Source organism: Erpetoichthys calabaricus, chromosome 12, assembly GCF_900747795.2.
Source record: "Erpetoichthys calabaricus chromosome 12, fErpCal1.3, whole genome shotgun sequence".
NCBI lineage: Eukaryota > Metazoa > Chordata > Cladistia > Polypteriformes > Polypteridae > Erpetoichthys > Erpetoichthys calabaricus.
The window spans coordinates 22,336,039-22,348,653 of record NC_041405.2 but is presented as its reverse complement, the minus strand read 5'-3'; the positions used below and the strand labels follow the sequence as shown (position 1 = coordinate 22,348,653).

Below are 12,615 nucleotides of genomic sequence, written 5' to 3'. Positions count from 1 at the left end.
TAAGATATTTTTAGTAAAGACACATTGTTGGAATTACCATCACACAGAATTATTACCTGATGCCCCCTCTGCCTAAAGGAATAGTCTATACATGATCTCAACCTGAAACAGCCATGACAGAATAGTATAGACACGAAAACGTTCAAAATGGATGTATTGCACTATCCAGCAGTCCAGTCGGGGCTGGGTTTTTCTTCGTAGAAATAAAAAAGAAATTCCAAAAAAGGTGCCGTAATAAACCATTATAAGTAAAAGGAAACCAAATCTTAACTGATAGGATGAAAGAAAACAGAATCTGTCAGAGTGAGAGACAAGAAGAAAAAGGGAAGATCGTTTATAATTAATTCATTGGTCTTGGGTGGGGGATAAATTTCCCATTAAGGACAAATACTATCTATCTATCTACTATCTATCTATCTATCTATCTATCTATCTATCTATCTATCTATCTATCTATCTATCTATCTATCTATCTATCTATCTATCTATCTATCTATCTATCTATCTATCTATCTATCTATCTATCTATCTATCCTGCCAACTACACTAAAATTAAAGTCTATCTTATCCTGCCTACTATACTAAAATCTATCTATCTATCTATCTATCTATCTATCTATCTATCTATCTATCTATCTATCTATCTATCTATCTATCTATCTATCTATCTATCTATCTATCTATCTATCTATCTATCTATCTATCTATCTATCTATCTATCTATCTATCTATCTATCTATCTATCTAACAGTTTAAACTCATTAACTTATATCCTTTTTGTGTAAGCATCAAACAAAAATAGCGTTTGAGTTTAGAGATTTGCTTTGCTGTTCTAAAAAGCCCATACATCAAAAAAGTGTGAACTTCCCCTTTATGGGGAATTTAGTTTTGTTTGTTTGCATTTTTTTTTTTTTAAGGTCAAGGCTCTGTATTTGTTAGACAGCTCAATAAAATTTCCCAAACGTCTGTCTGAATTCTCAACAGTTAACTTGACTGAAGCATCTGCTGATTTCAGATGAAAACCATTGGCATTTATTACACAATGTGTTTAAAGGCTCTTCAAAAAAGTGCTAACGTAAGAAAGACATAAATACTACAAATGCCTATAACGCGTGTTTTTCCCCACCGGCTGCTACTATAGTGGGGTTTCCTTTTTAACGTTTGCAAAATGAGTTACTTGATAAAGGAATCGCATTCCACATATTTCAGTGCTTCATGCCACAACGGAAAGCAAGACTGCACATGCTGGATTTGTCGTTCTTTAGCATGAGCAGCAGATGTCTCAAAAAATTATAGGCATGATTAAACTCTTAACATCACTTAATAAATTAATACTGCTTAAATATATTTTTGTATGTCATGTTGGCAGCTGAGGACAAATATAAAATCCGGCAATGCCTTTAGCAGCTAAGTAATACAATAGAATAGCTTATGTGGAGCCCACGGGCTCGGTTTCCTCCTCTGAATGTAAAATGTTAAAACGGCAATTGCCCTTCGGTGTGTGTGAATGTGTGAGCTGTATAAGCTTGAGGGAAGTCCTACTATCAGTGTCAAGACAATTTCCCCAGTGAAAGCAGCTCCACAAAAGTTGCCAGTTTCTGAAGCATTTTTTAAAAACAACAGCTTTGTTGAGTATCAAAAAAAAGAAACAAATCTGTCTCATAGTCGTCTATTTTCCGTCGACTGCTTTGAGTTGGAGGTCACAACTTGAAATGAAAAGATAGTCAATAAAGCCTCCATCTTTGAAGATTTTTTTTTTCCTTGTAGTGGACCAGAATCAATCCCAACAGCAATGCAATGTGGACTGACCTATGATGGGTCATTTTTAGAGATCTCAGTTAATTTAACATGAACCGCTTTTGGAGGAGGGAGCAAACTGGGGTACGCAGTGAATACCCACCTAAACTGTGAACTAGCTGTGCTCCCTATCGAAGATGAATTGAAATCTAAATAATCAACGTAGACCTCAGCTTTAATATTTGCAGTGTTTCCAGTGTGTCTGTGTGGGTTGTTGTGTCCCTGTCACATACTATTTGGTACAGGATTCGTAAAAGCAGAGCTAATGTTTATGATGCACCATCTGTTGGATAGCAAGAACAACTGGATGGACCCACAGACACTTGTCCTTTTGTTACGGTGGACATGAATGTGACAACTCGTCACAGGCAGAGAGCTGAAATGAACTTTCCAGCTCTGGTCTTTGAAGCTGTGAGGCAGCAGTGCTAGCCATTGTCTTAATGTGCTGCTATTCACTAAGCGAACTGACAATGATTCATTTAATGTCAGAATATTTCCATTTGACTTGTTGAACTAGCTTTGCCTCTACATGAGACTCGTCACTATCTAGAGTACAATTATAATAATAACAATAATAATTCCTCCTATCTATTTTTTCAACCCATACAATAATGTTTAGGGTCGTAAAGAGTCCAAGTCTATGCTCAAACTTGGCTGGATGGGAAATCAGTCGATCACAGGGAGCAGGCACACAAATACAGGCAGTCCGGAGTGACCAGTTCATCTACTATGTACATCTTTGCAATTCGGAAACTCCAGTTCCACGATAAATACTAACGTGCAAGTTGAAATTGGAACCCAAGTCCCGAGAGATGTCAGGCAGCATCTTTTAAAACTGTGTCAAATATCTATGTTACTTATAAATATTTGTTCTTTTCTAATCATATGAAATGTGAGATGAATGTTTTCAAATTTGCACTGGACCCCTAACACACAAATTACAGGCTATTGTGGTTGTCACTTCCGCTATTAAAAGCTGAATTCATAAACTTTGTCATTTTAAATTCTAAAAATTTTTCTCATGACTCGGGGGGTCTCAAAAACACTTTCAAAATGGCCCTCTAGCCAGGAGAAAAATACCATCCAAACCCCGACTAGATCCAAAAAAGGGCCTTGAATAATCTATATAAAACATCTTGCCTGAAGAAGGGCACAGGTTCATAAAAAGTAACAAGACGCAACAAGAACACAAATGACACTCCACTCCCTAGCGTATTTGAAATGAACTGCCAGGAACTTCGGAAGGCCCTCCAATAAATAGGGCAGAGGGCAGCTCCTGGTGGTGATTGGCAGGTGGCCCCACCCCTTTGGGAACCACCCACAAAACACATGGGTCCTAATCAAATAAACACAAAGAATAATATACATAATAAACAAAAGAAATGTTGATACAAGTAAATGACACAAAATTAGACAAAACACACAACTTTGAATCACAGTCAGGGGAGAAACACTGGCTGAAACATGACAGCTGCCCCTTGGGCTCTGGTTCAGTTCATGCACCACTCAAAGCAGTATGCCTGATTACCTTTCCTGATATTTACTAAGCTAGATTCTGCCTTGCATCCCATACCGATGGGATACGCTCCAGCTCTTTTTAACCCTGACCAGGAATATCTGACATCTAACATGCTGAACACTTACAATCTCTTACTCTTCCCTTCCTCAAATACCAACCAGCAGGTTTCTTCCCCTTTAGTACACCATGGCTGCGGATTTTCCTTCTTCATAATTCTGCCATTTAGAGTTTTTGAAAAGAGCAAAGTACTGCATGGCTTACATCCAGGAGGCAATATAACGATAGCTTATAAAATGGTTTGTAATGTTCAAAAGTCAACGTTTGGCAGACTCCAAGTAGTTGAGAGTCCCTTTATCTTTCTTTTTTTTATAATTCCACTTTTCTGGATTGTCCAGTCTTAATAAGAGGTTGCACGGGGATTTTGGTTTCCATAAAAGGTTGACCTTTTCCTTCTTTGAAACAAAGATTCATTGCAATTCATTATGCCATTACTTATTTACTTTTCCCAAAAGACAATTGTCACTTCTTGCTTGCTGTGACATAAAACAATCATTTCTTGTTGTGGTTGTTGGCGTAACTCTGCAAAAACAACACAAAAAAAAGTAGACAACCTCTTCCAAATGCTAACATGGGGTCCACTGAACATGGCAATGACAAGTCTGGGGACATTCAGAATGTGGTAGGCACTCACTTTACATTTCATGTTCGGCGGTCCGGCCATGTAGAATTAGCTGCCAAAAAATACATGTATGCATATGTATGTGTGAGCGCTAGCTACATACCATATGTTTGTATACGGTGTAGTCGGCAAGCATAGTAGGTCGATATGTGACATCAAAGAGCAGTCATTCAGATCATCAGATTTAACTCAAAACAACTGAAACAATCTCCTTTATTTCTGAGGACAGCTGCATAGTACAGCGACATACAAAAAAAACTGTGAATCCAAACCGTTTGTGACTTGATGCTCTTTTGGTTGGTTGCATTTCTTTTGTGTCCATAGAGTTGACTTGTCATTAATTCTATCGAGACCGCTCCAGGTTTTTTACCCCAGAGCTGCTCTGCCACAGAGGAAGTAGGTCTCCAGGATGAGTGAAGCAAAATGTTTTAAATCGACTTGTTGCAGTAGCGGTTTTGCACATCTTTGACACTCAGATACCCATCTGCGGCTGGCGCAATGGCCAAGGAGGCCGATTTACATAGAAAGAGGTCATCAGGAAGTTTAGACAGGCAGCCATTTATGGAGCTGAGGTTCATGCCCTCAGGAAAAAATACAGGAATGCCCAATGGCTGCGATGGGTCAGACCCATTAGCCAGGAAGTGTGGCGAGCTTGTGTGGGTGGGTGTTAAGAACGGCTTCTGCATCTCTGGTTGGTCTCGGGAGTTGTGCAGAACTTCTCCACAAGGTTGGCTTGTGCTTTGAAGTGAGCCGCCATTCCAAAAAGACAAATCTCCGCTAAACATGCTGCCTTCCTCTGGGCCAAATCCTGAATCGGGGTCCAGGTGTGGTGTTAAGGGCCCATGTCCTGTAGGGCTTTCACACATCCGCTCTTCACACCTTTCTTGGCTGTCATCATGGTTTTCCTTTTTGTCCAACAGAGTGTTCTCGTGCTTTGTGGGTTCATAGCTAAAGTACACAGGACAAGAGTCGATCTCATAGGAGCTGGGGTACTTGGAGAAAAAGTACCCCATGTTAGAGAAGCCAGAAGATGACTGATGACTGTTTTCCCATCGATCTCCAAGTTTGAGGAAGCTTGATGCTTTGAAAAGGCTGGCTGTGTCTTTGACAAACACCTCTACTGGAGATATGGCTTCTGTTTTATCAATTCTAAACGACTCTGGAGCAAACATCGGGCTGAGCCATTTCTGAAAAAGAAGAGAAATGAAAGCTGTAGAATTAGTAGGAGGCAACTGTGGTGGTGCCAGCCTGGCCGTGGCTAACCTAAACCTTATTATGATGATCACCATCTGGAATGTGCATACATAGAATGTGAAAGTATCATCTTGGTGGAACCTATTTCCTCAATTTCTGCTTCTTCACCGAATTTCATTGTTAATAGGCAGGGAAGACATCGTCACCCTTCGTGTCGGAAACAAGAGGGGGCGGGGAGGCCAAACTGCAACAGGTATGGCAGTCCTGTGAGCTCAAGAACAATGGCACTGAGGAAGCTGCAAAGCCACAGACTGAGAGTTTCTGTTCAGTTTCCAGTCACGTCACGCAACGAGAGAGTTTGACGCGAGCCTCGGCACAACTCACTCATTAAAGTAACCACACCAAGGCTTAGATCTGAGGAGCCATTTCCAAGTGGAAGATGTGTGGGGCTTTTCGTGTGGTTCAGAGCACTTCCTTATCAAAAATTCTTTGCGACAGAATTGCTTCTTTTAAGTGTTTGTTGTCAAAGCAAACATTTTAACGGCTGGGGACTGAAGTCTTATGTTTTTTGTGTTTTTTTTAAATTGAGACACCTTTCCTTGAAAAAGGGATGCATGTTAGTAGAATGGTAGGCGTGTATCTGATTTTTAGCAGTTATCCATCTAGGGGCCTTTCTGAATTGAACAAATGCTGCTATGGTTGACAGAAAAAAAAAGTAAACTGGATGACAAAGTCCACACCAGGGCATTGGACAGGGGAGGTTCATCTTGTGGCTTTAGGAGAAACTAACTAACCTCTAAGACAGTGTGGTCCTGTAGAAAAACTGCCCTGCAATACGTACAATTATTACCTGCTGTCTGTTAGGTTTGGACCACCATTCTACCAATAGACCAGCTAACTTAATCTCATGCAGGGTTCTATAAGGAATGGGCTCCTTGACCCTTTAAGTGCCAGATTGTCATCCCAGCTGGATTTGGGGACAAGTATCTGTCCAGCCAGTAGGCCCTAATGGATGAAGTGCGTCATCAAATGACAGCTCAGACTTGTGCCAGACAGATAATAACAGATAAAACAACTAGCAGCACTGATGAAGATGCAATCATATTCCAGAAGTAACTTAACAGTGCTAAAAGCGAGGCGAATATTTAGAGATTACTTGGTCCTATAGGCCCACCTTCACTTTTTAACTGCAGCTTTCATCAACTGATTACTTGAATAAATTTTCCTTTCTTTCAATTTATTGACTTTTGGATTTTTCAATTAGATTCCGTAGCTTATTGATGTCTCTGTAGTAATTCAAGACCATGCTTATTGTCTGCCATCTTTTGTGGACTGGTCTTCTTGATTACCTATACTATACCAAATCTCCATTTTTCTGTTTTCCTCTAAGTATGGCCTCTTTTTATTGCTAGTGTTCCATTATTAAGAAAAGAGACGCACAAAGAAGCAAAGTAAAGAAATGTTCATACAAGATTTGTTTTACACTAGGAAAACGGGTAAAGTAATTGTTACCGGGAGACTTCTGTAATTTTAGTCCTGTCAAGTTCCGGAATTTTACTGAAACGTCCACTAACATTTTTACTTTCTCGTATACAAAGTATAGGTAAAGTATTGTCATCGTCCAAAAATTCGATGTCGAGATTTTGATGAATCCCGATGTTTTAGACCTCCCTGACTTTCTCGTATACGAAGTATAGTGAAATTATTGTAATCGTTCAAAAATTCGATGTCAAGATTTTGATGAATCTCGATGTTTTAGACCTCCCTGACTTTCTCGTATACGAAGTATAGGGAAAGTATTGGATTCCTCCAAAAATTCCTTTTCGAGATTATGATGAATCTTGATGTTTTACAACTCCGTGAGTCCGAAAATACCAATAGCAATTCAGTGGGGACTAAAATTCTGTCTGAATAGGGTTTAAGAGAGCTTCCATTCAGACCATTGGATTGACAAAATGAAACATGAAACACAAAGTCCAGCCATTATAACCTGATTTTTAAAGGGACAAGACAGACTTTAAAAACTTACCTGAAAGTTTCCTCCATGAAGAGAGTGAAGTGGGTCAAAGTACTTGGATGGATCAGGTACTTTAAGATGACTGTAAATGAGGTAAAGAAGTCAAAAATGAATAATGGGAAAGACGTTCATAGTAATTAAATACAAATCAGCTGGCAAAGCTGCTTCTTGCAAGCTCTTTGTCACTGACTGGTTAATAAACAGCATGCTTAGCTACAACAGAAAGATGTCTGACTCTAGCTATAGCTGATAGAAGACAAGACAAGAGCCACCCCACTCACCAGAAGGACTGAGAGCGAACTCCTACGAAAACCAAAATGAAGACAAAGCCTGTCCCAGCAAAAATTGAAAATAGGACCAAGTTGAATGTGCTCTCATTATTCACAGCTGCAGAGAAATAAAAATAACGATTAAAACAACACTACAAATACAAAAATGCATTGAACAAAGCAGATAGTTTAAACCAGGGGTCTCCAACACGTCGCCCGCGAGCTACTGGTAGCTCGCAATCCCTTTCCAAGTAGCTCGCCAAAGGGTTAATGAATCCTGCATAAATTTGAAAACTTGATTAATCAAATTAGGGGTGGGCGATCTTTCCAAAAAATCGTATCACGATCCTTTTAACACAAAATCACGTCCCACAATCTGAATTGCAATCTATCTTTTCAATGTGGCACACACTTAAGAGAATATCTGGACGCAAACTCATCAAGACCTAAGTAACACTTTATTTTAAATATCAAACAAAGTTGAATTCAATTGTTCTCTCATTCGCTAGCTAAGCGGTGTTAAGGTACATGCCCCGAAGCTGGCGAGTGAGTGAGGAAGACCCCCCTACCCTCAGATACTTCTCGGATTCGTGCAAATAAATCAGTACCACAAGCGAAGTATGATACATAGCAAAATGAGAGAAGTCGCAAAATCAGCCGGAATGTTCAAGCAAATTATAGAAAAAAACCCAATCTAAATCCGTAGCTCTCTTGTGAAAAGCAGACAGACATATAGACAGAGAGACATTGGATTTTATATATTATATATTAGTATTGTCCTGTTCTTCAAACCATCCACATAACCGCTATGTCCCATGAACAGAGGCATTGTCATCCTGAAAGTTTCCACTACCATCTGAAAAATGACGTTTCACCCATAATGAATGTGATCACTCGGAATTGTTTTGCAAGTATTAGCATTTACTTGGGGAGTCAGTGGACCCAAACCATTTCAGGTGTAAAAGGGTCAGACTTGACACACTTAAAAAGGTTTGGGGCAGCCACCCGTATATTTATTTCTGGCTGCAAGGTTAGATTTTCCAACGAAGTGTCTGGTTTGGAGTCCAGACATGAACTGATGAATGTTTGTTAAGATGACAGTTTTAAGTAATTAAACCCGGAAGTGACGTAGGGGAACCAGAAGTGACCTCTTTCTGACGTCAGCGTAGGCGCCGGAACCGGAAGTGATGTCTTTCTGGGCACCAGAACCAGACGTGACATCTTCAATGTTGAGTCAGACAGGTTTTCCCACGGCTCGTCTGTAGAGACAACAGGAGGTTTAGTGCACCCCGGCACCCCCTGGCCTGGCGTGGAACTACCTTCGCTTGGTCCCTACAACGTTCTCCTACTCACACGTGCGTGACACAGGTAAACGCAGAGCTACCATAACATTTCACTGTGTGAAACTAGCATTCAGGCCTCTAAACTTGTTCGGTTATGCACCACACATGCTGTCGCCCCCTTTGTTGAGTAAATAGAGATGGATGACTCCGCTTCAGGTGGCTTGACTATTCAGACGGGACACTTCCAGATGTAATTTTTGCACCACTTGTGCTCTTTGCAGTACTTTAACTGCAAAATGGAAATATTTGGCACAATAAAATTAAAAACCTCTTAATGAGATATTCTCACTCTAAAGATAAGTACCAATTGGTTGTTCTTGATAAAACATCAAGACCATTAAATCCCTCTTTCTAAAATTCTCTTCTGGCTGAGCTTAACGAAATTCTCTGCTCTTGCCTTAAATTGACATGTATCCTTAAATGATCCATAGTTGTATGTGCTTCTCAAATCAATGCAGGGACATCACGTTCAAAGAATTCGTACTTTCCTCCACAGCCGTCAGCAAATGGTGAAGTCTTTCCATCCAACTTAGCAGCCCACAACAGCTTATCCACGTTTTATCATGATTTTGATGAACAGTCATCATCACTGAAGCTCCAGCCTCTTTCAAAGTCACTGATAACTCTTCTTTGAGGTATAGTGGCCAACATAATGAACAACTGGACATGCCTACCATGTTAATGGCTTAATTACCTCAATGACCAAACTTGCTTTTAATGAATCCTCGTTTAATTTCTCGTTTATTTTGGAAGTTACTTACAATTATTAATTTCTGTTTCATGTATAACTTCTTCATTGTGTGTATTTAAATGCATCCCTATTGTCATGTACAGAAAACTTGCCACAAATCCACTTTGTAGACTGGACTAAATGTAAACCCCAAACTCACCTTGGTCTAATCTTCCCACTTTAGATTTCCACTCATAAACTTGACTCCAGTTGCTCCAAGAGCTCGGATAATTGGATGTTTTAACTCGGACCCTGAATTCATAAAGCTGACCGACTACAAATTCTTTAGGGTTAAGCTTCATCGATGTCATGTCTTGAATTTGCTTGGACCTCTGCGAAAGGAACCAAATAAATACATGAATATCCCAAGCTGAATGTGAAATATCAATTCAAATACCAATGGGCAGCTGAGAAAACCATGAGAGTCAAGTGATCTGGAAATGTGTGGTGCTGTACCTCATAAGCTGTCTTGGGAAATGCACTCATGGAAGTTAGAGTGCTGAGAACGCTTCAGGGTTATTCAGTGCCTTTGTAAGAGCTAGTGGATCTATGAGATGACGTTTATGAAAATATGGGTCAAATGTATTCCCTTATTGATTCAATACGCTGTACAGTCGTGGCCAAAAGTTTTGAGAATAACACAAATATTGGATTTCACAAAGTTTGCTACTTCAGTGTTTTTAGATCTTTTTGTCAGATGTTTCTATGGTGTACTGAAGTAGAATTACAAGCATTTCATAAGTTTCAAAGACTTTTATTGACAATTACACTAAGTTTATACAAAGAGTCAATATTTGCAGTGTTGGCCTTTCTTTCTTTTTCAAGACCTCTGCAATTCACCCTGGCATGCTGTCAGTCAACTTCTGAATGATGGCAGCCCATTCTTACATAATCAATGCTTGGAGTTTCTCAGAATTGGTGGGTTTTTGTTTGTCCAGCCATCTCTTGAGGATTGACCACAAGTTCTCAATGGGATTAAGATCTGGGGAGTTTCCTGGCTATCGACCCAAAATTTCGATGTTTTGTTCCCCGAGCTACTTAGTTATCACATTTACCTTATGGTACAGTGCTCCATCATTCTGGAAAATGCATTGTTCGTCACCAAACTGTTCTTGGATGGTTGGGAGAAGTTGCTCTTGGAGGATGTTTTTGTCCCATTCTTTATTCATGGCTGTGTTCTTAGGTACCACCAGTGCAGAGCTTGCTCAGGAATGGCAGCAGGCAGGTATAAGTGCATCTGCACACACAATGAGGCGAAGACTTTTGGAGGATGACCTGGTGTCAAGAAGGGCAGCATAGAAGTCACTTTTCTCCAAAAAAAACATCAGAGACAGACTGATATTCTGCAAAAGGTACAGGGGTTGGACAGCTGAGGACTGCTGGGTAAAGTAATTTTCTCTGATGAATCCCCTTTCCGATTATTTGGGGCATCCAGAAAAAAGATGGAGAAGAAAAGGTGAGCGCTACCATCAGTCCTGTGTCATGCCAACAGTAAAGCATCCTGAGACCGTTCATGTGTGGGGTTGCTTCTCAGCCAAGACAGTGGGCTCACTCACAATTTTGCCCTAAGAACACAGCCATTAATAAAGAATGGGACCAAAACATCCTCTGAGAGCAACTTCTCCCAACCATCCAAGAACAGTTTGGTGACCAACAATGAACAAGCCAGCATGATAGAGCACAGGGCCATAAGGCAAAAGTGATAACTAAGAGGCTTGAGGAACAAAACATCGAAATTTTGGGTCCATGTCCAGGAAACTCCCCAGACCTTAATCCCATTGAGAACTTGTGGTCAATCCTCAAAAGGCAGGTGGACAAACAAAAATCCACCAATTCTGACAAACTCCAAGCATTGATTATGCAAGAATGGGCTGCCATCAGTCAGGATTTGGCCCAGAAGTTGATTGGCTTCATGCCAGGGTGAATTGCAGAGGTCTTGAAAAAGAAAGAAGGGCCAACACTGCAAATATAATTGTCAATAAAAGTCTTTGAAAATTATGAAATGCTTGTAATTATGCTTCAATATACCATAGAAACATCTGACAAAAAGATCTAAAAACACTGAAGCAGTAAACTTTGTGAAAAACAATATTTGTGTCATTCTCAAAACTTTTGGACACAACTGTATTTTATGTTCCAATATGGGAGATATTACAAGAGACGAGTGGTGATTCTACTGGTGTGTGTGGATGAAGACCATTATGAAGAAACAGAACAGGAAACAATTAAGCAATATTAATAGACTTGGAAACTGTTGGCGCTGTTTCATTAAAATGTGAAGTGAGGTCAAACTTACCAGATTAAATTAAGGGTTGTGTTAAAAAATGTTATTAAAGAATTTTTACAGTATTCATTGCACATGTTAATTAGCAGCTCTTATTGTATGTGAATAGGGAAGGAGAAACTGAACTAGTGTTGTGCGGATTGTAATGGTCACTGAAGTGTCCCTGAGGGTCTCAGAAGGTGTGAGACTGAAATGTATGCAAATACCCTTAAATTTAAATCTACAAATAACGTCTGAATTGTTTAGTTTGTAAATTTTGACTGTGAAGCAGAGGGGTAAATCAAGGAAAAAAATGTGTCTTTGTCCCAGACATCATGCTGGGCACTGTACATGCCAATGGAATGGCTCTGTTGCCTTCTGAGGTGGATTGCTTTCATTTCCTGTGTTTTAATCATAAAGAGGACCTTGAGGTCATGAGGCGGAGGTGTACTGTCAATGTGACAGGAAATAATAGTCTTGGTTACCCTGATTAAAAAAAATAAATAAATAAACATAACATTAAAAACCACCTTTGATTGTTAATAATCAGATTGTCCTATCAATGCAGGAAATGTCCGACCAACACCTCAGCTTGATATTTTATGATCAGACAAGTTTCTGTCTAATTTTCTTCCCCTCGATTTAATTTTTTATGATTTGTCAATTTTCTCTCTCTTTTCTTTCCCCTTTAAGCAATTAAAATCCATGTTGTTATCTGTGTGCACTGCCATCTGGTTCACCCCCCCATTTATTCTAGTCCTAACATGACATTAGATGTTAATATTTAAATTCTATTAAAGGTGT

At 39.7% G+C, this 12,615-nt stretch overlaps 1 protein-coding gene across 1 annotated transcript in view; it reads right to left on the bottom strand.

The window, feature by feature from the left end:
* Nucleotides 1–457: 457 nt before the first annotated feature.
* The window catches only part of il2rb (interleukin 2 receptor, beta), a 46,831-nt gene continuing 34,673 nt past the window's right edge, over nt 458–12,615 (bottom strand). The window contains exons 7-10 of the mRNA XM_028815224.2: nt 9,709–9,880; nt 7,488–7,593; nt 7,219–7,288; nt 458–5,182 (exon numbers count right to left, since the gene is read on the bottom strand). Coding sequence (XP_028671057.1) covers nt 4,424–5,182; nt 7,219–7,288; nt 7,488–7,593; nt 9,709–9,880 — 1,107 coding nt within the window. The 3' untranslated portion in view covers nt 458–4,423. The remainder of the gene's footprint in view (nt 5,183–7,218; nt 7,289–7,487; nt 7,594–9,708; nt 9,881–12,615) is intronic.